The following is a 27,450-nucleotide window of genomic DNA, read 5'->3' on the forward strand; positions in this document are numbered from 1 at the left end:
TCCTACGACGGGGAATGATTCAGGCATGTTAATCTATGAAAGACACCCATAATACTGGATAAAGGAAATTCCTCCATGAATAGAGGCTTACCTTATTGAAAAAGGTGACATAAGAACGCTTGTCCTACAGCTGCATCACTGTAGTGCGGGGTGAAAAGGTGAGGATTCTTCCACGTAGCAGCATGGCAGATTTTGTCCAAAGGACACCAGCGAAGAGAGCAGCTGAGGTGGAGACTGCTCTTATGGAATGTGCTTTAATCCTGCGTTGTAGAGGCTTGTCTGCCTTAACATGGCAGAGCTGGATTGTAGCATCGATCCCACGTGCTACAGTTGCTTTAGTGACTGCTGCACCTTGTTTAGAAGTACTATAGGCCACCAGCAATTGGTCAGTCTTTCGAATTGTTTTAGTTCCTTGTAAATCAAATCGTAAGCATCTTTTGATGTCCAAAGTGTGTAGTGCTTTTTCAGCTGGGAAATATGGATTCGGAAGAAAGGTTAGTAGAATCAAGGGTTCGTTGAAGAGAAACTTCGATGGACCATTAGGAATAAAACATGGATTGGTTCTAAGAAGGACAGTATTTTCTGTAAAGTGTATAAACGGTTGTTTAATTGTCAATGCTTGAATCTCGCTAACCCTTCTAGCAGAAATGAGGGCTAGCAGTAATGAGAGTTTCCACGTGAGAAATTTGAGATCTGCTTTGTGAATTGGCCCAAAATTTGACTGAGTTGCGAAAGAACTGTGTTGAGACTCCATTACGGAGGAGGTGCTTGAATTGGAGGAAATACCCTGAATAAACTATTCATGAATTGCTTCACAATCCTTGCAGAACAGAGTGAAGAGGAGTTAGAAGTACATCTGAAACGAGAGATGGTAGCTAACTGAACCTTCATAGATGCATATACCAATCCTTATTTGGCCAAAGAGGGAGGTAGGGTAAAATTTGCTCAAGAGAAGTGTCAAGCGGATCAACTTTATTTTGAGAGCACCAAACACAAACATTTCAATTTTAATTAATAGGTTTTGTTTGTGGAATCAGCACTTGCCCATGAATTTTTTCCCCTGCAGTCTTGAGGGAGATCTAGATCTTTAAACGTGATAAAATCAGGACCCATGCATGCAAATGGAGAGAAACAGGATGGGGCTGAAGCCCTGGCCATTCTTCATAGTCAACAGGTTCAGCGTCATTGGGAGGCGATAAGCCTGGGCTTCTTAGAGCAGCAAGAGCTTGGAGAACCAATGCTGTTGAGGCCTGCGAGGCGCAATGAGAATTAGCCTCCACAGTTCCCTCTTCATTTTTATGAGAATCCTGGGAATTAGAGGGCATGGGGAAAAGCGTAATCAAAGGTCCCTGAACATCTTATCAATAACACATTCCCCCATGACCCTCTGAGAGGTTCCCTGCTGGCAATGAACCGGCATTTCTGATTTTTTTGAAAAGCGAAGAGATCAAGAATGGACTCGTACCATTGGTGGAAGATGTAATAGAGAATCGGTTGATTTGGCTCTTACCCGTAACAAGTTTGGCTGGTTCTGCTCAGAATGTCTGCAAATCTGTTCTGCACTCCCGGCAGATGTTCCTCGATTCGAGATGCTGTCCATATTTTTGCATTTCCATAGACAGGATGTGGGATCTAGTACCTCCCTGCTTGTTGTGGTAATGAATGCAGGTGGTACTTTGTCCGTATGAGGACGGAGGAGTCTCATATTCTTGGAAGGAAAGACTGAAGTTCTAGAGCGATGACTTTAGGCACTCCGTCTGCCTTTGATTTGGAGTAGATACGCTCCCCAAACGTCCAGAAAAGCTTCCGTGGTGATAATGAAATGTGGAACTGGAGATAGGACAGTTAGCCCTTCCGATATGTTTTTGGAGGATTGCCACCAAAGAAGTGCTTTTGTTCATTGTAGGTGTTACCCGATACAGATCGTTGAACGATCCGGTGACCTAGCCATTGGCTGTCCAGTTGCTCCTGAATCAGTCTCATTCGAAGAAGTGCACAAGAAATTGAAAGGATGGTGGAGGGCATCCGGCCCAGTAGAGATTTGAGGAGACGGAGAGAAACAAACTTTTTTGAAGAGAGTTTGTATACCAGACTGATTATCATCTATTTTCTTTCTATTGATAAGAATGCTTTGTCCTGTAACGTGCCTAGAGTGTCTCCCAGGAAAGTTCACCTTTGCTTTGGAGAAAGTTTGGATTTTGGGTAATTGACGACGAGCCCCAGAGAATGAAACAGTGCATGCATGCAGACGTGGCTTCCAAAGATTGTAGACGAGATGGAGCTTTCACCAGCCAGTCGTCTAAATACCGAAAATGTTGAAGACCCTTTAATCGAAGATGTACTGCTACTGGGGTAAGGCATTTTGTAAAACCTCGAAGGGCTGAACGTAGGCCGAATGGCAGGACTTTGAACTGATAATGATCTTCTCCTACAGTGAAACGGAGGAACTTTCTGTGCTTGGGGTGTTATACGGAGGTGGAAGTATACACATCTTGCAAATCGAGACTAGTCCTGAAATCTGCGTGATTGTTCATTTGCAATATCTCCTGTAGCGTGACCATGCGAAAAGATTTCTCTCTCAGGTATTTGTTTAGTCGCCTGAGGTCCAGAATGGGATGCCACTATTCAGACGTTTTCCTTACTAGAAAAAAGCGGGAATAAAATCCCATTACCTTGTGAGAAGATGGAACTCTCGCTATCGCCCCCTTCTGTAGCATAGTAAATGCTTCCTGCTTCAGCACACGTAAGTGCGTCAGAGTTCCTGGAAGACATGGATGAGGAGGAGGGGTTTCCGTAAATTCTAATGCATGTATAGATATTGGTACTGGGATGTCTTTGTTTTCGGACAGTGTCCCTTGACTGTGATGGCTGTCAACGTCTGGACTGTTGTCTGGGATATGCAGCTCCTGGTTGAGCACAGTAGACCTGGTATTGTTGGTAGGCAGGGTGAAATGACTGGTACATTTGAAATGAATGAATTTCTTGTACCCTCCGCGAAAGGAGTAGGAACCTCCTCCTCTGGCACCTCTAAAGGGTGTTTTTTTAAACTGTAAAAATCCAAGGGATCTGGCCATGTCCGTATCAGATTTGATGGCTTTAATGGCATTGTCAATATGATATCAAAAAGCGCTTCGCCATCAAAAGGCATATCTGAAATTTTGCTTTGTACTGCTGGGCGAGAGGTGGCAGCCTTAAGCAAGCCCTGGCATCTAAAAACCACTGCTGCCACTAGTTGTGGAAAGGCAAGTGATGCCACACCTCTCGCAAAATCAATTTCAGAGGCTGATCTTTCTCCCTCTATTAGTATCTTTCGTGAATCCTGCTTTTTATCTTATGGAAGGAGATCTAAATATGATGAGATATCCGACCACATTTGGTGATCATACCTCCACAGAATCGCTAAAGAATTGGCAACGTGAACTGTCGTGCCAGAAGTTGCGGTAAACCTTTTTCTGATAAAATCAAAATGCCTTCCTTACTTGTTAGGTGGAGCAGTGACCGGCGTAGAAGGATTTTCGGATCTGTGCTGCGCGGCCTCGGAAATGACTGAATCTGGTTTTGGTTGTCTTACCAGACACGATGGAGTGTCATCTGGAGCTTTGTACTTTTAGTCAATCCTGGGAAGGACTGCAAGCACTGAAGCCAGTGTTTTCATAATCTTCACACCTTCCTCCCATATCAACTATACGAATTCATTGAACGGACATCCTGGACTAGTCCTTAAAACCATAAAAAAAACAGTCAGAGTATTTAACTTACATAGAAGTTGGAACCTGGAGGCTGCTCTCTCCACCAAGACATGAAAACCATCAATGTCCTCCAGTGGCAAATCCGTTGGTTGAGGAATGGGACGGGAAGGTGTGGGAATTAAATATAAATAATCATCCCATTCACTGATTGGCAAATGGGTGTCTGGACGTTCACTTTAGTCACAACAGTCGTCCTGATTATTATCCTCATCGTCATCCTGTCTCTGATGCACAGCTATATTTGAAAACAGTGTCATTAGAGGCACAGGAGGTGGTATATGAGGCGGAGACGCTGGTATGACTGGTGCAACCGGAGGTGAAACTATGTCTTTAGATCAAGGAAAGTGTTTGCGAAAAATCCTGGAGCATTGCTTGTAGATCCTGAATCAACGCAACTGGGTGGTGAACCATCAGTTCATGAACAGTGTCCATGTATGGCTGTTGTATGTAGCGCTGATGAAGGTAATCCTGGACGTAATACATTTCCTCATCATCTGCCTCCATCTGAAATTTAACATTAAGCTCTGATCGGCTATGAGCTTGGCCAAAAAGTTCATCATCATCGGATTCCTGTGCATCCAGTATGTGGTTTGGTGGCAATGGTGAAACCAGGGAAGAATTTTGTAATAATCGCCTCATCGACGTTGGAAAGACTGGTTTGAGTAGTAAAAATAAAGGTCTTTTGGGTTGTAATAATGATGTCGCGGACAAGTTCTTTGTCAACAGTGGCGCGGCAGAGCAACTGTCAACGATGCGGTGGTCGTCGATGCTGAAGTGGTAGTAGTATAAGAGACAATGGTCGTTGAAATAGTCGACGAGGAGGTCGTCGATGGAGGTACAGACACCGACTAAGTTATCGTCGATGGAACCTGTAACATAGGGGGCGCAACTGTCTTGACTGTTGTCAGCACGATCGTCGTCAGCAGTGCCAGAATAACTGACTGCGCTGGAAGCGTTGACGAAGCAGGCAGAGGCATTAATGAAGCCGCCGCCAACAGTGCTGAAGCAGTCGTCTGTGATTTACTCATCGATGAATGTCTCGACGAAGACGATAATTTATTGGCGGATTTGTGCTTTGATAATGAAGAGTCTGAGGAGGATTTCTTTGGTTTTGACACCAAAGAGATGTGGAAGTAGAGGATCAAAATGTAATTCAGCAGGAATTGCATGTTTTTTCCTTTTTGAGGAACTTGTAGAAACATGGTGATGCTTTTTAAAAGAGTTTGCGCCCCTCAGGAGACTCGAGACCTTTCTTTTTTCTTTAATAGAAGAAATAACTGAGAGCTCACTGTAGGAAGCTGACTCTGTATATACTATACCAAAGTACGGTATAGTGTGCACTGAGTCCAGGGAGTCCCCAGAGGTATAGCAGAGGCTGAATGAGGTAAGTACTAACAGCTCTCTTGTGGGTGATCAGTTAGGCTTATCCAGAGGGTGAGTGAAGCATTTATTGTGTTCACTCAATCAGGGAGTGGTGCACACACTCAGAGACAGAATCCAGATCAATTAGGCAAGTATAAAAACATACACTTAGGTTTTATTTTAGAACCATGAAGGACTTGGCACAGGTGAGTAGAATATCCTTACAAAATGCAAGACTGTTCAAGGAAATGCAATAGTACTTGGAATTACAATCTTTACAAGATTGCATCACCTTTAAATGCAGTTCGTATCATACAGTAAATACTTTTAGATTCCTTTTGAATTACTTTAGATTACTTTGAGTTCTGGGGGTGATATGCTGAGATACCACACCCTAACAGTTCTACATACAAGGTAAGTATGACTTTTTATACTGTGCAATTGAATTCACTTTTCACCACACATTAGCAGTTCCCCCACACAACATTTTTAGGACCAAAATCTTATAACATGGGTTCCTATGGGAGAAAAAAGGTTATCTATTTTGGAGGTAAGTACTCGACTCACAAGGGTGAGTTTTGGGGGTTAGGACCAAGGATCCTGAAGGTCTAGAAGGACACTCAAGTTGCAGCAGCACAGAGGAGGCCGGGTGCAGAGTGCAGTGGCCCAACGTTAGCCAATGGGGTTAAGGGGGCCTTTGGTTAGGGTCTGCTGACAAACAGGCCACTTAACTTCTGGAGTTAAGGTCAGCACTGCAGGGGCCAATGACCAGCACAGGAGCTGCACCACCAGGGGCACTGGGGGGCCAGGTGCAAGTCAGACGTTGGGAACCCTATGGTTTCAAAATGAGAACTTCAGTTTCAGTAAGTTGCTGCAGGCTTGGGCAGGGAGGCTTCCTGAAGGCGACCACCAGCTGGAGAGGTAAGTTGGGATCTTGGGGGATGCCTGAACACCGTCGGTTGGGCTATCAAGGCTGTGGGGCGTTGGATGCAGGGGTGTCTTCTAGCGTCAGGCTTTTATTACCAGCTCCGGTCGTGGTTGGGGGGGACCCTTCAGGTTGAGGCTGCAGGCGTTGTTGGGAACCTTGAGGGAGGTCGGGGATCACCAGATACCAGTTCAGGATCCCTGGGGAGACCTCCTTGGGGATTTGGGCCACTCGAAATCAGACTGTAAGCGTTGGGTGCAGAATCCCGGAGTCTACGTAATATGGATTCTGGAGGTGAGACTTTGAGCAAATCCGGTGCTCACGGGAGGCAGAGTCTGTGGAAAGGTTGCAGGGCAGGTCCTCTGGGGGCTGCTGGGCTCGCCGGGGTTCTTGCTGTAGTCAGGCTGTAGACAGGACAGGCCGGTAGGGCTGGGAGCAAGGCAGTTGGTGTCCTCTTCTTCATCCTGTGTCAGCACGGCTTTTTGGTCCTTCTTTATTTCTCGAAGCTGAGGCGACAAAATTCAAGGTCGCCCCAAAATACTAGATTTAGGGGTGTTAAAGGGGTGTGCAGATTGGGACCAATAGGTCCCTTCCTTCGGGTGGGTAAATCCCCTATTATGCCACCCTCCAGTGGGAGGGGGCATGAACCTCTTCCTGACTGGCTCTTCATCTTCAAGATGGAAGGTACTGAGATGTGTGCTTCACCTCGCCTCCCCCACCTGAGGGGTGAGGTTGGCATAGGTGGGCACATTTATCTTCCTAGCTTGGATTTCCCACCGATTCTCCCGCCCAAAGTGGGGGTCAGAACCGGTGGGAGCCAGTTGCTGGGGGCAGCAAAAGGTAGGGACAGCGTACAAAGACGCCAGGCCTTTGAAGCTTTCCCTTTCATGGGCCTAGCCCATTATGGGGGAGGAGGCATCAAACCTCTGCCCAGGATGGACTTTGTTTCTGGATCCAGAGAGTGGAGGCTCTCCAACTAGGAGTCCAGAAACCTGTCTGGCGGTGGCAAATGGCGGGCAGCCATTTAGGAACCACACCAGGGCTAGGTGATTTTCAGGGGGCATCTCTAAGATGCCCTGTGAGTGCTTTTTACATTAAATCCCACACTAGCATCATGGTGGGCTTAATGTGCTGAGAAGTGTGCTACAAAAATTCCCAGTTTTTAGTAAAGCCGTTATGGAGCTGTGGAATTTGTAGTGACCAACTCTCAGACCATATACTCTATATGGCTTTACTACACTTACAATGTCTAAGAATAGAGGCTCAAGCCTCTGTACCCTCACCTTAGGGCTAGTGCACCCTGCTAGAGGGACGACTTACCTAGGCCTTAGGTAGTGGATTTCAGGCACGGCACACAGGGCAATCGTCCTGTTCATAGGAGCCCCTGTGCTGGGCTTGGACCAGGTCCCAAGTTGGATGTCTGTAAGGGCTTTATTAAATGGGAGAAGTGGTTCTGAGGGAGACACTCCTGGCTGAAGCACCTCCATCAAAACGTTAGTCTTGATTGTTACAGAGGGACTGCTTTTAAAGCCTTTCTAAAAACAAGCAAACTTGGTAAGGCCTTGAGGTGAGAAGGGAACAGATTCCATTATTTTGCCGTTGAGGTCACAAAACCTCTTCCACCCCAGGTTGTAAGCCTAAATTAGTTGACCAACAATTTCTGCGTGCTCAAGGACCAAAGGTTTCTCCCCTGTCTGTACCATATAAAGGATTGCTTCGGGAAGTTGGGGTAGCTCCATAGAGGGCCTTATTGGCCAAGCATTGGGCCTTGAATTTAAACATGCTGCCTGACCAGCAACCAAAGGAGCTTGTTGATGACCTTGTGCAACAGACTTATGTTCGGGAATGCGGGGCAGCATTCTGACAGCCACTTTTTGTAGAACCTGTAACCTGTGTAAATGTTGATGCTGCATATTAAGGTACAGGGCATTGCAATAATCTATTTTGGATACGACAAAAGCAGGTATTACAATTTTTTGTGAACGGGAACTTGAAAGGAAAAACGTTTTAAAGCATTTAAGGATTAAGAAGGCAGAAGATGTGATTGCTTTAACCTTTAACCTGCAGTCCAAATGTCAATTTATTGTCCATGACCACACCTAATGTTTTTACCTTACTCACTGGGACAGGAAGCAAACCCATTTCTCTGGCCACCAGGAAGGGGATCACAGTTAGGGGTTATTTCTGAACAGGATGACTTCTGTTTTTCCAGACTTGAGCTTTAGACAATTTTGGTCCACCAATTTTCCGATGGCTCCCATACAATCATGGAAATTTCCACCTCCATAGTTGTTGGGGGACGACATAGATAACAAAATTTGAGTATCAACTGCGTAAGAAGTAAGATCCAAGCCGAATGATCTGATCAGTGCTGCCAAAGGTTTAACGTAAACGTTGAAGCAGGTAGGGCTAAGAGCAGATCCCTGCGTGAGTCCACATGGCAGACAGAACTGTTTGGAATTAAAAGGATCCAGCGCCACCATTTGTCTTCTTCCAGATAGAAATGACTTTAGCAGTGTTAGAGCTGAGCCCTCGACACCACAGACCGGAGACAGTTGACCAAACAACTGAAAAGATAAGAATCACTCGTGAACGATGGTGGCAGTTCAGCGCGTGTAGTCCTTGATTTATCGGCAGCCTTTGATACAATCGACCACAAAATTTTGGTCTACTCTATAAAGAACACAGTTGTAATAATAATAATAATAGTAATAATAAAAGACATTTATAAAGCGTGCAGCTACCTCAACTGAGGTATCCCAGCACTAAAGTGAATAACATCGGACCATACTAACAGAGAACTAGTCTCTATGGCTGAACAGCCAGGTCTTCAAGGCCTTTCTGAACTTCTGTTCAGAGTGCATCATACGTAGTTGGAGGGGCACGTCATTCCATAATTTAGAGGTTCCCACCTCAAAAGTTTGCCCCCCCCCCACCTTCTCGCTTTAACAAAGCGGGGGATAAAAGGTAGCATTTGGAATTGGACCTAAGCGATCTAACCTGAAGGTAGGGGCGAAGTCTCATCCTCAAATACTTAGGGCCTCTTCCCTGGTAGACACGGAAAGCAAAAGTGAGGGCCTTAATTCAACTCCCTTGGCCACAGGGAGACAATGGAGTTGTCTGAGATGGGGGAGATATGGTGGCGGAGGGGGACCTTGCGGACCTCCACAGTGGGTAGGAGTCGCTGCCACTAGATCGGGCCCAGACACCTGGTCGGGTCGGGTCGGGTCTCCGTAACCCAAGTTATGTCTAGTCGGTGACTGTCCATAAATTCAACTACTTCGAATTGATATTTTATTGGGGGCCTAGAGTTTAATAGTGCGCATCGAATGTTACTGTCTGGAATACCAGACATTTTACTTAAATTAGGCAGGGGATAGACTGACGTCCTCAGAACCACCCCTTCGGCGTGGAACACCTGGTGGCCTAAGCGCCCTCGGCAGCCCCTCCAACCCCACAGACCATGCCAAGAACCTCCGCATCGTACTTGACTCCTCCCTCTCCATGAATCGACAGGTCAACGCCGTGACCTCCAGTTGCTTTAACCCTCTCTACATCCTACGTAAGTCGTTCAAATGGATCCCCCCTCCCCGAGGCAAGGAAGACAGTCATCCACGCACTCATCACCAACAGGCTGGATTAGCATGGTGAATTTATATCTCTGGTAGATATCCTGTGAGATCAGTTAATTAATACTGACTGTATATATCGTTTTATAGCATACTTCAGTGCTCTATATGACATTACCTGGCCCTGCAAAAGCAAATGATTTGCGAAATATGTTGGACAAAATGTGTGGTTTTTTTTAAGTGAGAAAAGTATTAATGAAGACTATTTCATAAAACAAAGAGGTTTCCCCTCCCTTTACACATGATTTGAATTGATAATATTCGAGCTATACCAGTTTGAGCTCACTGGTAACATTAGAGGGTGCATATACACCCGTCAATTGCCCACTGAGATCCAGAACCCACTTGGCAGGGTGGAGAAAAGGTGAAGATTGATATCAAAGAAAATGGATGGCTGATAAGGGGCAGATCCAGGCAATATAGGTAGCCACTTGTTCTCAAGTCTTACAGCAGTTTAGGCTTCTGTGCTATGATCGCTTTCCTCCTCCGGTCTAGTAGGACACGTGATAGTTAGGACCAAAGGGTTAGGGACATCAGAGTGTGGTTAAACCCTTATAGCCAGCTCCAGCATCTCAGAAGAATATCAGGCTCTCGCTTACCTCAGGCGTTCTCCTCCAAACAAGATGGGAGGAGCATTAGACACTTGGGTTTCCTCCTAAGTTGCATGCACTAGATGTTAGGTGGGTTAAAATAATAGTGGTGTACCTCAAGCATACGGTCAGAGTGAAGCAGAATATTTGTGTATACTTTATGGGCTTTGGTGTTTATCAGGTGCTCATCATAATCATTAAATTTCAGAAGAATGAGATGGAAGACTGGGTTCACCATAGTCTTGTAAGCAGAGACCAAGGATTACATCACATGTTAAAAAAACTAGAACATATGCTGACCGTGTCCAAAAGGCTTACTTCATATGTTCGGCTCCAGCTGTCATTTTCTAAGCGGGTTTGATTCTGCTTGATCTGGTTGAGGCTTGGCTTCATAAGTGAGTTCCCAGCAGTCTCCTTTGCCCAATCGTCCACTAGCTTGTGGAGATCATCTGTAAACATGCCCTTTTTGCTTCCTGAAGACTGTTGGAACGAGTCCAGGTTGCTCGCCAGACACAGGCGTTCTGCATATTTGGACAAGGAGAAAGAAAAAGGACTAGCATAAGCATAAGCACAGAAAACTTAAAAGTCCTAACAAATGCACTTCTTAATCAGCGCTCTCTTTCCAACTGTTAATGACATCACTTTTTGTAAGCGTCAGAAAAGGTTTTACTGCTTAAGAAAATGGTAAACCACAGGTCCATCCATATTTTCCCAGTTCTTATTCTGCACCCACATCTCGCCTTGACTTCTTTGGTAAACAATGGTCTCTTGTTGGTAATAAGAGGTGCCTTACTTGTAATTGAGTTTTCCATCATGGGTACATCACCTGAATTTATAAATTGCCGAATATCTCCACATATTTTACATTTAATTTCTGTATGAAAAACATGACAAAAGTGTAAGAAAGTGAGTTTCAGTTGCAGTACCCCCCCACACTTTTTGCCTGATACCTAATGCACTTTTTCCTTGGTGTGGCCTGGGGCCCTGCCAATCAGGTACCCAGGGCCTGTGTTCCTTCCCTAAAACTGTGTTAAAACTAAAACCCGATTGGCATCTCTGGCCACCTGTCAGTCCCTAGTAAATGGTACCCTAGGTACCCAGGGCATGGTGACCAGAGAAGAACCCTAAGGGCTGCAGCACTTATTGTGCCACCCTTAGGGGCCCTGTACCCTGGCACCCACACACTGCTTTTGGAGGCTGAGTGCCTAAGTACAGAACTAACCAAAGAGTCGACATGGCACACATCCCAGTGTGTCATGCCCACAAACCCACTGCCCTGGCATACATCAGTCACCTCTCTAGCTATGCGCCCTATGACAGTGGTGTAGGCTCAGGTGCATGAGCCCTGTGCCCCTACAGTACCCAGGGCCATTCCTGGGCACTGTAAGTGTAGTGATGCCATTAAGAGTATATGGTGCTGGGAGGTCGACATTACGAACTCCACAACACCATAATGGCTACACTGAAGACTGACAAGTTTGGTACCAAACATCTCAGCACATTAAACCCACACTGATGCCAGTGTGGGATTTAATGTAAAATGCACCACAGAGGGCAACTTAGAGATGCCCCCTGAAACCTAACCTACAATCCATGTCTTGTCTGAGAGGCTGTCTAGGCTGCCACATAGCAGACATGTTGCTGGACCCCTGGGTGGAGAGCCCCCCGCTCTCCTGGGCCTGCAACAATTCACATCCTGGGTGAGGTGCTAGGTCTCCTCCCCCAGGATGGGCAGGGGGAAGCTTCAAAGGCCTGCTGTCTCTGTGAGCTTCTCCATACCATTTGCTGTACCCAGCAACTGGCCCCCACCAGTCCTGACCCCCACTCTGGCAGGAAGACTGGCGGGAAAAGCTACGTCAGGAAGGGGGGTGTGCCAGCCTGCACCAACCCAACCCCTCAGGTGGGAGAGACTAGGTGAAGCACGACCCCGGGCTCCGGCCATCTTGAAGATGGGGAGCCCTACCCAATCACAGCTAGGCTCCTGCCCCCCTCCCACAGGAGAGGAGCAGGCTAGGGTGTGTACCCACCCCAGGACAGGGACCCATTGGTCCCTGCCCTTGCCCTACCTGTAATGCCCCTAAATTTAATATTTAGGGGCACCCTGAACCTTTTTCCACAGATCCAGATTCCGAAACAAGAAATATGAACAAGGAACACGAAGACCTGCCGTGCAGCTGCTAAAAAGAGGAAGACACAAACTGACTTGGCCCCAGCCCTACCGGCCTGTCGACCCTTGAACCTGCTCCTGCTAAACCCCGGCATCTCCAGTGGTCAGCAACCTCAAAAACCCCAGAGGACCTGACTGCCTTATGACTCTGACTACCTGGGTCTCCCAAGAGCAGTGGTACTGCTCAAAGCAAGTAACAAGCGCTGGCATCAGCCCGGAACTACGAACCCAGCACACTCTGCACCCGCCAAGCCTGGCCTGTGCTGGATGCTGGAGTGAACCAAGACCCTGAGGACATCCCCCAACCCCCCCCCCCCGGCGATTCTGACTCGGAATCCAGTGCCCATGGACCCTCCTCGACAACCCCGACGACGCATGCAGGACTAAGGGCCCCTCCGACCGCGACCAGCAGGGGGTAAGATTTCCCGACTTCAAAGGACACCCCAGTGCCCCACGGTCCCCTGTGCCCAACTCCTGGGTGTCTACCTATCCTCCAAGATCTCAACTTACCCCTCGAAGTGTTGGTTGCTCCAGAAGATTAACCGTCCCCGAGCCTGCAGCCTTTGTTTCCTTTTCAAGATCCTCATTGAATAACATTGAACGACCGACGGCTCAAAAGCACCCTGCACCCAGCTGCCCGAGTGCCCCTAGGAATGCAACCGTTGTCCTATCCTACTTCCCCATTTGCCCTGAGTAAGTCACCAGGAGCCCAGCGCGACAACCGCATGGCCTGCTAGCCAGCAGCCACCAACCGAAGGCCCCCTGCCAATCATTGGATAACATTGGGCCGAACTACCTCTGCACCCGACCGCCCCTGTGCCGCTGAGGATGTACCAACTGTACCTACCTGACCCTGGGGGACCCCTGAGGCTATGCCTGGAACCTTAACTTCACCAGTCGAGTGCTCACGTGAAAACCGATGACTGACTTTCCTGCCATTGCATAACATTGACTTTTTTTTTTTCAAAACTAGATTTTATTAACATTTCAGATATGATTGCAAAACTTCCACAGCACTCCGAACACCAGAGGGGCTGTGAGCATATAATCAAGTGGCACAGTACAGCAATCAGTACAATAATCAGGATAAGACAGTGATATTAAACTACCCGGCCCCCCCAACCCCGTAACACCGCCCCCTCCCCGGTCCCACCCTAGCCCCGTTCACGATGGCCACTCGGAACTAAGCAAAGCAGTCTATACAATAAAGGTAATACACTCTCACCCTCACCCTGGTACACAGGACAGCTGATCTACTGTCGCATCCTGCCGCGGCGGTGGCTCCAGCCACAGCCCCCTGTATTCCACCCACCTCTTCCAAATTTTATAGTGTTTCCTGGGACAGCCACGGGCCTCAAACACTGGACGTTCCAGTCCCATACAATAATCCATGCCCCGTTTCCATACCTCAATCGGAGGAGCCCTAGGGTCTTTCCAGGCGCGGGCCACATCCCTCTTGGCCACTGTAAGGCCTAGGAGCAACAGGTGTCTTTTATATATGTTGCCGCCCACCTGCTCCAAGACGTGCAGGAGGCCCAGCTGCGACGTACGCGGGAGTTGCCAACCCAGGACCTCATCCAAACAGTCCCATATACGCCTCCAATATCTCTCCATTGCCCCACAGGTCCACACAGTATGAAGGAACGTGCCCACCTCTCTGCCACACCTCAGACAATCGGGGGAGGCTATCAGTCCGGCCCGCCACAGCCTCTCTCTTGTGTAAATGCCCTATGTAGGTACTTAAATTGGATAAAGAACATTGACTGGTTTGACTCGAAATTTCTTCTAAGTGTGAAGTTTTGAAACTTTAAAATATTCATCTAAAATCAGCCGAATAACGAATTACTCGCCTGTGATCAGGAGAGAAGTCAGTACTGTACCTTGTAGCCCAGTACTGAACTGCAAAAGTAATCACAACTGTGTTTGTTAGTAATCTAAATTTGTGCCATAGGAAACCATTGACTCTTTTTCTGTGAAAATTCTTCTAAGTGTGAAGTTTTGAAATCTTAAAATATTCATCAAAAATCAGCCGAATATCGAAATCCGAAGTACTCCCCTGTAATCAGGAGAGAAGCCAGTGCTGTATCTTTTAGCCCAGTACTGAACTGCAAAAGTAATCACAACCGGGGTTACTAGTAATCTAAATTTCGTCCATAGGAAACCATTGACTGTTTTTCTATTAAATTTCTTCTGTCTTCTTTTGAAAAGTATGAATATTCCTTAAAAATCGTACCAACTACTAAAACGTAATTACTTACCTGCCTTAAGTGGAGATCCCAGTGTTGAACCTAGGAGTCCTGTACTGGATTACACAAGTAACGAGAACCTACTTTACCTGTGCTTTGAATTTCCTTCCATTGGATAACATTGCTGGTTTTTCACTGAAAAGTTTCTAAGTGTCAACTTTTAAAATACCTTTCTATTCTTTAAAAATCATTGCAATTGAGCTCAATGTTAAATTGTGTTTAGAATTGTGTTGCCTACTGCAACCATTGTATCTACTGTGTTCACAAAGTGTATTGCCTCTTTGCAAAGTAATTACATGAGAGTACTCATATTGAGAAAAGTATATTTTGATACCCGTTGGTTCTAAATATAAAACAACTATATCTTTTGATATAAAAACAATTGGCCTGGAGTTCAGTCCTTGAGTGTGTGAAGCCTTTTGCTGACTGAGTGTGTTCAACAAATGCTTTACACTGTCCTCTGGTACTGCCTTACTGCTCAACCAAGCTACCACTTTGGAGAGTAAGGTTACACCTGGCTTTAACCTCAGTTATACCTAAGGGGTTTGTGGACTCGATACACACTGTACCTTAACCTGGTCCAGTATCCATAGAGCCACTTTCTCACAAAAAGAGAACATTCTGAATTATTTTTCTAATGCCCAATCGTAAGCACTGTAAATTACACTCTACTTGTGGAAACATTATCCTACTAAGAATACAGAGCAAAGATCAGAACTGCAGAGATGGCACCAGTTAACCTCCAAACTTTTTAAAATTACTTTTAAACTCACAGCACTCTGTCTCAGAATTACCGCACTACCTGGCACAAGATAAAGGTATCTCCTAGTTCTCCAGGGGAATGTCCATCAAAATCATAAAAATGTAATTGTCTCACCCATGAGTGGGATCCTGAAGCACTTCTTTAAAAATGTTCAAAGGGCTAAGTTTGGGAAAGGTATATCATTTTGGGGAGAACTGCCATTTTTACCGTGGCTATTCTCCCTAACAAGGAGAGAGTGAGTTGCTTCCAACGCAGAAGCTCAGCACATATCTGCAGGAGTAGAGTGTGGTAATTGATGGTCAATGTCTCGGATATCGTGGAGGCGATCAGTATCCCTAGGTACCGAATATGGGAAGTAGCCCACTGGAGGGGGAAGTCCTGCTGGAGTAAGGTTAGCGCCTGTTACAGCACTGTTAACTTTAGGGCTTCCGATTTTTGAATACTTATTTTAAACACTGCCACCCGTCCAATGCCCTCAGCTTGTTGAGGAAGGCAGGAAAGGATATAGCTGGGGACTCTAGCATGGGATTCGCCGCCAAATTGGATTCCTTTGTTTTCTGGGTGGGAGCGAACTCTATGAGCCAGGTGCTCCATGTATAGTGCGAAAAGTAACGGTGACAATGGACACCCTTGTCTGGTGCCCTGTTGATTGTGAGCGGGGTGGAAGAGTAGCCATTCACTCAGATCACTGCTGTGGGGCAATCGTATATGCTGGGGATCCACCACATGAATCCGTCCCACATGCCAAAATGCCCTAGGGTGGCCCCTAAGTAAGGCCAGTGAACTCGGTCGAACGCTTTTTTAGAGCATCAACAGAAAGGAGAATGCTTTCTTGACCATGCCCCTGGGCCTTGTCCATCAGGTGGAGAACTCTTTGCGTATTATCCCCACACTGGCTCTGTGGGACAAACCCTGCCTCTTCTGGGTCAATCAGTCCCGGAATTAAGAGGTTAAGATGCGCCGCCAAGATACCAGTGAGTATTTTGAAATCAATATTCAGAAGAGAGATCGACCTGTATGAAGAGCATTCGGTTTTATCTTTCCCTGGCTTAGGGATCACTTTGATGGAGATTTTTTTCATTGAGGGAGAGAGGGTCGCTGAAGTTCAAAGGGCTTTAAACAGCGGGTGAGTGGTGCCAGAATATGGCAAAACGTTTTATGAAAAATGGCGAGGAAGCCATCTGGCCCAGGTGATTTAGAGAGCTTTAGCTTAGCTATAAAGGAGATGAATTCCTCTAGCTTGATCAGGCTGTCCAGCTCATCCGTCTGATCAGAGGAGAGGGAGAGGTGTGTGCCTCCCAAAGGCACATTTGGATTTCTTCCGGCCGCAGGTTCTGTGCCGAAAAACCTTAACAATGAGCAGATCTGTCTGCACATGACACTCAAGAGTCCACCACCTCCTGGACCTTCTGCTCCTGCCTCCTTATACGCAGCTTGTTGGCAAGCAGGTGCCCTGCCCTATCTCCCCTGATGTAGAATTGATGCCTTAGGCGGAGTGCCGCGTATTCGGGCCTATCTATGTCCAGACCTGCTAGTTGGACTCTTGACTACCTCAAGCTGTCTCCACACCCTATGGGGCTCCGTCAGTTTATGGATGCATTCAAGTTCTGATTAAACAAAACGGAATCCACTCAGAAAGTGGTGGTGGTCCCTAAAGTGATGGGGAGCAAACAGTGTTGTTTAAATGCCCCTCACACACCAACAGGCCCCTTGGTGTCATGCTTCATCATCGGGGCCTTCGCACCCCTCTACGGAATGAGGCGTGCTACGACTTACGACTACGTAGGAGCACTTGGTAGTGAACTATGTGAGGGTGTGTGTTTAGGGAAGAATTGTGAGTTAGTGAGGTGAGGTGAAAAAAGTGAGGTTAAAAAATACCTGGCTCGTAGGAAAAAAATATTTATTATGTCCTCGGCTGGTATTATTAAAAAGGTGCAGAGTGAGGTTGATTATATACGTATTAGGGTATATCAACCATTAAGAGTGTCAACATGTTTCGGAGTACAACAATTCCTTCTTCAGGACAAGGATATGCACGTTATCCTCACCTTACTCACATGTAATGTTAAAGTGTATTCTACAAATTTTTTTTTATAGACTAGGTGAAATGTACCTATCAATGTTATTATTATGAATAAGCTCAGTTGCGCCCAATTGGCGTTGAAGAGAACTTATAGTTCATAGTATGATGACCTCATGAGCCTAAGCGTGGTATTGGGGGATTCCTTCCTCACTGCTCAGTAAAGCAACGGTTACTGCATGGTCAAATCGCCTGCCTTCCCCTCAACGCTGCGGGGATGAAGCATGACACCAAGGGGCCTGTTGGTGTGTGAGGGGCATTTAAACAACACTGTGTGCTCCCCATCACTTTAGGGAACACCACCACTTTCTGAGTGGATTCCATTTTGTTTAATCATATTGCTAAGGGAGACTGAATCCACTTTTCTCTCTCTCTCTCTCCCCTCTTTGTTGTATTTGCGTTCAAGTTCTGCCACCTGTCGGGAGAGGTCTTCCCTTTTTTCCTTACGCTCTTTGCTTTGGGCCGACGATATGGCTATCAGTTCTTCCCTCACCACTGCCTTCAGCGCGTCCCAGCCCACTGTCTTCAGCACGTAGAGACCGCGGTTTCAGGGTTGTCGTTAATAGCCAGGTACTCAGTGATTGTTCTAGTTAGTTGCTCCACGTTAGCAGGACGATGTAGGAGGCTGTCTTGTAGTCACCATGCTCTAGGACCCAGCCTATGGCAGGGGAGGTCAATAGTGACGGTCACTGCCGAGTGGTCGGACAGGGATCGAGGTTCTATGGCAACGTCTTGTACCCTATGTGAGAAGGTGGCCTGATATGCAGTGCTCACTATTCTAGTGAACACTATGTATCAGTCCAGCAACTCTTATTGATGATTGGTTGTAAGTCAACCTTATAGACCAGCTATCCTAGTAGCGTGGATACGAGCAGTCTAAGGCTAAAGACTCGAGAGGGCGTGTTAAGCCAGCTGTTATACCACACATATACCCCTTGAATACCCAGTGAAAGGACACCACACAAGTGTTATGAAAATAAACAAGATATTTATTATAAATCACAACAGCCCTGTACTCTTTATGAGGACAGGGTACTAAGCACAAAACAAAACTCTTACGAAAATACTTAAGTTAGCACAGTATATACAAATGCCCGAGGGGCACGGAAAACCATATACTCTGAAAGTGGAATGCGAAATTACTAGCAGGTAAGTACAGTACTAATAGGCTTAGGAATCGCTAGGACTTGACTATAGAATCGTTAGATTACTTCTAGGAGACCCAGGGGACTCGGGTGCAGAGTGTGCACTCTCACGCGTGATGCGGGACAAAGTCTATGGTAGCTAGGAATTGCAAAGTTAGTGTTCTCGGGCGAACCCGACCTGGTAGGAGGAAAACGAAAGTGGATTCTGACCCTTGGATAGTGAGGCTATGCTGGGGCACCGAAATGCCGAAGTTACCTAGCCCAGGGGCTGCAGCTGCATAGGACTCAAAAGACGTTGGGAATCCTCGTAGACGGACCAGGAGCCTGGAGGAAAGAAGTTGCTGGCAGGCGACCAGTGAAGAAAGTTCGGTGGATCCAAGCCTGGATCGATGGAAGATGACACCTGAAAACAGAGGGGACCAAGTTCGAGACTACTAGCCAGTAGTCAGTAGGCACCAGGGGGGCACCGGATGGTAGCCACCTCGACTAGGTGAGTGGGTGACGCTGTGCTCGAAGATCTCACGGACCAGGAGGCGTTGTCGGCGACCAGGAAGGAGGAGCGAGCTGTCCCACTTAGATGGAAGCTGTCGGCGTCGCTGGACCCAGGATTGGGCAACAAAGCCTTGGCAAATTCAAGCCCACGCGGTGGACCTAAAATGGCGTCTGGAGTGGACCAGGAGGGTCCGGGGTGCCTCTCTTGAAGAAGGAAGCAAGGGCCAGTCTGGAGCAACCAGACCAGCAGCAGTGATGTCGTCGGGCGTCGTGTAGAAGGCCACAAGCCAGCCGGCTAGTAGCCACACAGCGCGGTGAGCACGCAAAAGCAGAAGGGCCCCACGCAGATCGTGGAGATGCTGGAGGGCTGATCTTCGGTGCTGGAGCTGCTCAGGGTTGGGGCTTCTCGGACCCCAAAGCACTCACCAGTGAAAGACTCGGTGGGCTTGTTACAAAGAAGTTGTGCAGTCTTGGCGATCGTCGGTCCCTCGAGGTCTCGTCGCACTCACGGTTCTCAGCTTTGCTGTAGAGGTGAGTAGAGGTCAGAGGTGCCAGGGAAGCCGGGTCTCGTCGAGCTGGGTCGTCGGATTCGTGAAGAAGGACTTGCAGCAGACCGCAGTGTTCTTAGGATGGTGCCCGCTTGATGCAGGGTGACTACTCCTTAGCCACAAGGGAGAATCTTGAAGAAGGAAATCTTGAAGTCCTTTCGCAGAAAGTCGTGTCTTGATTCCAAAGATGATCTAATTTGAACAGGGGGCCCGCTCCCATCTTTATACTAAAAAAGGGGGCTGACCCGGTGACTAGGTCCTGCCTATGGGTGGGACTAGGAGGGGGGTGGTTACACCCCTCTGCCATGCCGGACTTCCCCAGGCCAGGGGCTGGTGTGCCCCTGGAACTGGTTCAGACCGGCCTATGCGTAGTGAGCACCGGGGTGCCACTCAGCAGTCACCTTCCTGAAAAGCCCTGCCTACCTAGGATACACAAAACCATGTCTGGGACGGTGCTAGCACCGCCCCTGACAGGAAACCCTTTGTCCAGGCTCCCCTCGCTGGAAGGACTCCCAGCTGCAGGGGGTCAGACTCGTGTCTGTGGTGGCAGCATCCATTTTGTGGAGCTGAGGCTTTAGTTAACTTTAACCGGGGTTCACAGTTACATACATGTCGTGTCCCTCTAGAAGGGTGGAATGCTAACCCCGTCGCCAGAATTGGCGAGGGGTTAGTATTCCAATTCGTATGACACCTTACTCGACATGTTTTGATAAAGCAATACCAAAGTTAGCATTTAACCGCGAGGATTATAATGCACTTAAGAGTATATGGTATGCGATATCATGGAACAGCTATTAGGACTTGGTTCCGCAAGCTGCAGACAGGCTCAGCTCATGCCAGAGCACCATCTCACACGATTCCAAGCACTCTGCCTTCAGGATTGTCAAGGCCTGCCATAGGAGTGACTGATAGGAATCGGTGTGTCCATTTTAGGGTTAGGTATAGGTATACTACACCTACAGCAAAGGGTGATTACACGACTTTGCCCCAGCTGTCATGCAGCCAGTTGTGCCAAATTTAGGAGGCCAGCCAGGGGTGGCATAATACATGCTGCAGCCCCTGGCAGCCCTGGGTACACCTATGCCCTGAGTTACAGGGTCTGATAAGGTGGCCCAGTACCAATTGGTAAATGCACCTAGGGTACATGTTGTAATTTAGAAAGAGAACAGCCAGGCTGTGGGTCTGATTGGCAGGCCCACAGCCAGAGAAAGTCGTAAACCAGTGAAACAAAAGCAAAAAATCTGGGTGATCATAGGATTGCAGACCCTACTCTCCTACACCCTAGGTACTAGGTCTCTAGAACTTAAGAAACAGCCCAGTCTGGCGTACGTTTTCTTTGCAAAGGAGTAAACTGTGTAGTCTTGGGTCTGCCCAAATGTCTGAGTCCCCGGCTAGTGAGCCAGGTCCTAGCCCCCCTCAGAGAGCGCTCCTGTCTACCCATGTCTTTGTGCAGATCTGTCCAAGATGTTGTCAAAAACAAGATTTAAGTCGCCCCCTAACAAAGTCAGTCGGCCTGGTGTCCCTAAGGTCTCTGTAACCACTTGTTTAAGGAAGTCCTTTGGTCTCTCTTTGGGCGAGTATATGGAGGCAATTGGGATTATGTCTGCGCCGATTCGTAGAGAATATGCTAAGAGTCTGCCCTTTATTTCCGCTTCTTTAGAGATAACCTTGCCCCTAAAGTGTTGGGAGATTAAAATGGCCACCCCTGCTGTTTTATTTGCTTGGGAGGAGAAGGAATATGCTACTTACCAGTATGCATCTGTTCTTGGCATAGAGGGCTACAGAGTGGTACATTATGAATAGATCGCCATCTGGTGTTGGGCTCGGATGATTGCACAGGTTTTTCTCTTGGAGAAGTCTTTTGTCGTCACGAGACTGGTGACTCCTCCTTTGGGTGCTAGTGCACATGGGCATCGGCTCCATCCTTAGATTGTTTTGCCATAGTAGGGTTAGATGAAGTAGTATGATAGAATACAGATAGAAATGCCCATGTAAGTGTATATAAATAAGATAGTGTTGGAACAGACACAGGTTTCGGGGAAGGCTGGGAGGGCATGTACCACTCTGCAGCCCTCTATGCCAAGAACAGATGCATACTGGTAAGTAGCATATTCCGTTCGGGGCATATGGGCTGCAGATGGTACATTATGAATAGACTATACAGCAGTTATCTCCCTAGCGGTGGCCACCAGTGTCTGTTGCAACAGTCTGAAATAAAGTCTTTAGTACAGCTTGTCCCACTCTAGCCTGTTGTGTTGCCTGCACATCTACACGGTAGTGTTTTGTGAAGGTATGCGGTGTAACCCAGGTAGCTGCTTTGCATATGTCATCTAGGGGAATGTTTCCTAAGAATGCCATAGATGCTCCTAGTTTACGTGTAGAGTGAGCTCTAGGAGAAACAGTTAATGTCCTCTTTGCTTTTAAGTAGCATATTTGTATACATTTTACAATCCACCTGGCAATGCCTGCTTTAGAGATAGGATTGCCCTTATGTGTAGGAGAAAACGCTACAAATAGTTGTTTTGTCTTTCTGAAAGTTTGTGTTCTTTCTATGTAGTACAATATTGCCCTTCTGACATCTAATGTATGTAGGGCTCTTTCTGCTACCGTCTGTGGTTTTGGAAAGAATACTGGTAGTTACACTGGCTGGTTGATGTGGAATGCTGAAATTACTTTAGGCAAGAATTTTGGGTTTGTTCTAAGAACCACTTTATTTTGGTGTAGCTGCATAAATGGTTCTTGTATTGTAAATGCTTGCAACTCACTTACTCTTCTGAGTGAAGTAATAGCTATAAGAAAGGCCACCTTCCATGTGAGGAATTGTATTTCACACCTATGCATAGGTTCGAAAGGTGGTCCCATTAGTCTGGTAAGTACTATGTTGAGATTCCAGACTGGGGCAGGTGGTAGTCTTGGTGGAATGACTCTTTTGAGACCTTCCATGAAAGCTTTTATTGCTGGTACTTTAAACAGGGAATGATGTTGTCTGTTTCGTAGGTACGCCGCTATAGCTGCAAGATGTACTCTAATAGAGGTGTAGGCAAGGTTACATTGCTGCAAGTGTAGTAAATAGCAAATAATCTGTTTAGTGGATGCGTCCAGAGGGTTGATGTTGTTACTGTTACAGTGTACAGCAAACCTTTTCCACTTTGCTGCATAGCATGCTCTGGTGGAAGGACGTCTTGCTTGCTTAATGATTTCCATACAGTCTGGAGGTAAATCTAAGTATCCAAATTCTATGACCTCAGGAGCCAGATCGCTAGGTTCAATTATTTGGGATCTGGGTGCATTATTTCTCCATGGTTCTGTGTAAGGTGCATGGGTAATAATCTCAGCTTTGATGTGGCACCTGTGAGAGTTGCAGTAGCGTGGTGAACCATGGCTGTCTTGCCCACTTTGGTGCTACTAGTATCATTGTCATTGAATGTTGTTGCAGTTTTTTCGATCTTCATCCGAACCCGATGGCGGAAAAAACCAATCTAAGGATGGAGCCGATGCCCATGCGCACTAGCACCCAAAGGAGGAGTCACCAGTCTCGTGACAACAAAAGACTTTTGAGGGGTATAATTGTGAGTCGTTATCATCGTCTGACCCTGCATCATAATTTTCCCATGGGTCTTCTTTATCTGGCATAGTGTTGTCATCACCATGAGGTTCTCCCTCCCTGCATCACTGTCTACATCTGTTTGAGGTATAGATGGTCTTGGTGTAGAAGGTGGAGGAATAGCTGGCCTAGTGTGAGGAATAGGAGAAGAGGGTGAGTCTCTAAGCTGAGGGGAAAGAGGGGGAGTTGTATTTGTCCCCATTGTTCTCTTTTTAGGAGGAGGAGCTTTGTCATCTAGTTCATTCTTCTTCTTTTTTGGTGATTTTGTCACCACTTTGCCAGTTTGCGGATCGATAAACAAAGTCTTTTGTTTTGGATCTGTCTGCTGCTCCTGTGTCGATACCAAAGTTTTTGGTTCCGAAAGGTGCCTTTGCTTCTGACCGTCAATGTTCTGTGTTTTTGGCACCGAGAATTTGCTTGATTCTGATTTTTTCGGTGTCGAGTAAGTCTTCGACGTCTAAGCATGTTTCGGTTTCGACATGGAATGTTTCGATGCCGAGCTTTCCTTTGTATGGAGCTTCGGTGTCGATGTCGATGTCGACCGTTTCTCGGATCCGACATGGTGGGAGGCCGAGAGTTTCAGTTTCGTTGCCGGGCCCGAAGGCGGGGCGTCGGAAACTTTCTTCGGTGGTCGGTACCACACGGGGTCGGTTTTTTGGTAAGGGGACGTTGTCACTCACGGTTTGTTGAACGTCGATTTCCTCGACATCAGACTCGTCCCCTTCCGACCCCGACTTGTCTTCATGTTCCTCTTCTTCTTCTTCGAGGTGTTGGTCTTCGAACAGCTCCGGGATTGCCTCCGACTGCATTCTTGAAACCTCGTGTCTTCGGGCTCGACGGTTTCTAATCGTCGACTTGGAGGAGAATGCTGCACAGGCTTCGCAGTCCCTGGATTCGCGTTCAAGCGATAGGCAGAGATTAAACACCTCGTGTAGGTCCTTGTGTGGGAACTTAGCACCACACGTTGGACATTTCCTAAATGGAGTCCTTTCCATGGACTCCGGACATGACTACGTCGAGAAAGGCCTCCCGGTCTCGTCGACGTAGAAGAAAATGTTCTATTGTTGGAGTCGAAACGCGTCAGAATGGAAATGAAATCGCGTTCGATAACAATACCGTCTAATTGGAAAGGGAATACACGCCGAAATATCACTTTTCTCGAAGTCGATCTGGAGCGCTTCGATCTTCATCCGAACCCGATGGCGGAAAAAAACAATCTAAGGATGGAGCCGATGCCCATGCGCACTAGCACCCAAAGGAGGAGTCACCAGTCTCGTGACGACAAAAGACTTCACCAAGAGAAAAACAAGTGCAAGCATCCGAGCCCAACACCAGATGGCGATCTATTCATAATGTACCATCTGCAGCCCATATGCCTCGAACATATTGATCTGGAAAGTGTCAAGAGCAGAGCCTATGTTCATCTCTGGGAAGGAGGGGAGTCTCCTGTAGTAGGCATATCTCTGCCCCTGAATGTTCTAAATAAGACAGTATGGAGCTTCGTTTCAGGGGGTGGTTAAGGCCTTTAACGTTTAATGTAAATTCACTTTGTGCGACATCGGATTGGAGTAAAACGTGCTATGTAATGGCTATGTGAGTAGAAGATAGGAACCATACGTGTTGCAATTGTGTGTCCCCCCCCCCCCCCCCCCGGGCCCAAGGGGACAGTGGTCTCTGATCCAGAAAGCACTGCGTGAAGGCCAGGGTCCCCGCCAACTCTTCAGATTCCGGGTCAAACTGCTGCTGCGAATAAGCTATGAGGGCATCACCACCGCCACAGGGCAAGGACCGCCAGCAGACTTCTAAGGGGGGGATATGCAATAGTTAATGTACGTAGGCGTGCCGGGGTGGGACTTACGTCATGTATGCGGACAACGCAAGGGCGGAGAAACGTGATGCCATCCCCCCGGCGCGCAGGGATGATGTGGCAAAAAAAATTCCGGATCCAGTCTCACTCCTGGGGATAATTCTACGTTAAGGAAGACATGCGTTACTTACCTGTAACTGCAGTTATCCAGTATTGGTGTCTTTCATAGATTCACATGCCTGAATCCTTCCCAGTCATCGGAATGGGAGTCCCCGGTACATAAATAAAGTAATGTCCTATAGACATATAGAGAAATAGGTCTATAGGCCTCACATTAGTAACATATCCATGTCCTTTTGTGAAAAGGACCAAACTCTAGAAAAGCGCCAATCAGCTGTCACCTCCCTCTAGAACCCTCCTGGAAGGAGCTTCAGTCCCTCAGATTTTCGTACGCACAAAGCTAAGTAGGCGTATTACTGAGAGAAGTAGGTGAGCCCTTCCAGGGGAGGAGGGAGGGTTGCATGTGAATCTATGAAAGACACCAATACTGGATAACTGCAGTTACAGGTAAGTAACGCATTTATTATCCAGTATTATGGGTGTCTTTCATAGACTTACATGCCTGAATCAGAGTAGCAAGCAATGAACAAAGCACATTTCGGATGGTATAGAATATGCAAGTCATTAGATAAGAACATATCAAGCGACTAATAGGAGCATACAGTTGTAAGCAAGAAATACCATCAAAATATACAATTGAGAAATGTGTGTACATGAGAAGGATGGAGGGATGAAAGAAGGCTCACCTCTACTGAAATAGATGACGAAGTACTGCTTGTCCCACCGCAGCATCCTTCATGAGTTCTGCATCCAGGCAGTAATGCCTAGTGATGGTATGTGGAGACTTCCATGTTGCCGCTCTGCAAATGTCAATGACAGGCACCCCTTCAAAAAGTGCCATGGATGTAGACATCGTCCTAGTAGAATGGGCTTGTACTTTAGATTGCAGGGGGTGCCCTGCTTGTTCATGTCAAAATTAAATAGCTGCGAAATCCAGCGTGAAATGCTCTGTTAAGTGAGCGGCAGACCCTTCCTGGGCCTACTGTAAGCCACAAATAGCCGATTTGATTTTCTGAAAGTCTTTGTCTTGTCGTTATAAAATTTCAAGCAACGTTTAAGATCCAGGGAGTGTAATGACCTTTCCGCTGCAGTACTGGGATTTGGGAAGAAAGAGCGCAAGACCACAGGCTCATTGAGATGGAAGTCCGATGGGACTTTTGGAATAAATTTCGGATTTGTTCGCAAAACCACTCTGTCCTGTTTAAATTGCAGAAAGGGATCCTGAATCGAGAAAGCTTTTAGCTCACTCACCCGCCACGCGGAGGTGAGCTCAAGCAGGAGAGCTGTCTTCCAAGAGAGATATTTCAGGTCAGCCCTGTGCACCGGTTCGAAGGGATGTTTCATGAGCTGATTCAGGACTGTGTTAAGGAGATCTTCTGTAACGGGATATCGCTGCCAAGTGGACCCTGATGGAAGCGTGAACAAGGCCTGAGGTTGCGAGATGGAGAAGGTAAGGCAAAACTTGTTCCGGAGAGGAAGAGAAAGGGTGTATTCCTCGATCTTTACACCAGATGCAAAACCTCTTCCATATCAAAGTGTATGTTTTATTGGTGCTATCCGCCCGTGCTCAAGCTAGGACGGCTCTACAGTCAGGTGGAATATTAAAATTCCGAAGTTCTCTGAACACAGGAGCCAGGCGGCTAATCTGAGTGAGGCTAGATTCGGATGCTGGACTTGCTGGTTGCTCATCGTGAGCAGGGACGGAAATTGTTTCAAGTGCATTGGCGGTTTCAGAGATAGGCGATGGAGTTCCGTGAACCAATGTTGGCGTGGCCAAGTTGGAGCTATTAAAATGAGAGTACAAGGCTCCGCCTTCAATTTCCTGAGGACTCTGGGAAGCATAGGGAATGGGGTACGCAAAGACGTTGCACCGTGCGATCGAAAAAGCATTCCCTAGAGACCCTGTCTGGGGATGCCAACTTGCGAAGTGTGGGCATTTGGCGTTGGATCTTGTGGCGAACAGGTCGCTTCCGAGGGGTGCCTCATCGCGAGAAGACTTGGCTGAGGACCTCCTGATCCAGTTCCCACTCGTGAGATGTGGTTTTCTGTCTGCTCAATGAATCGGCGTGTACATTGTCCATGCCTAGGACGTACTCCGTCCGAAGAGATTGAATATGCTACTTACCAGTATGCATCTGTTCTTGGCATGTAGGGCTGCTAACATTCATATCTTAGCATTAGATCGCCACCTAGTGTTGGGTCCGGATGATCGCACATTGTTGT

The 27,450-nt window shown here is 47.2% G+C and overlaps 1 protein-coding gene across 3 annotated transcripts in view; it reads right to left on the minus strand.

Moving 5' to 3' along the window:
- WNK3 (WNK lysine deficient protein kinase 3) overlaps positions 1-27,450 on the minus strand; it is a 794,746-nt gene that overhangs the window by 34,044 nt on the left and 733,252 nt on the right. For all 3 annotated transcript variants that reach the window (XM_086940176.1, XM_086940174.1, XM_086940175.1), the window contains one exon: positions 10,574-10,776. In XM_086940176.1, the coding sequence (XP_086796302.1) occupies positions 10,574-10,776 (203 nt within the window). The remainder of the gene's footprint in view (positions 1-10,573; positions 10,777-27,450) is intronic.

This window comes from Lissotriton vulgaris, chromosome 10 (assembly GCF_964263255.1).
Source record: "Lissotriton vulgaris chromosome 10, aLisVul1.2, whole genome shotgun sequence".
NCBI lineage: Eukaryota > Metazoa > Chordata > Amphibia > Caudata > Salamandridae > Lissotriton > Lissotriton vulgaris.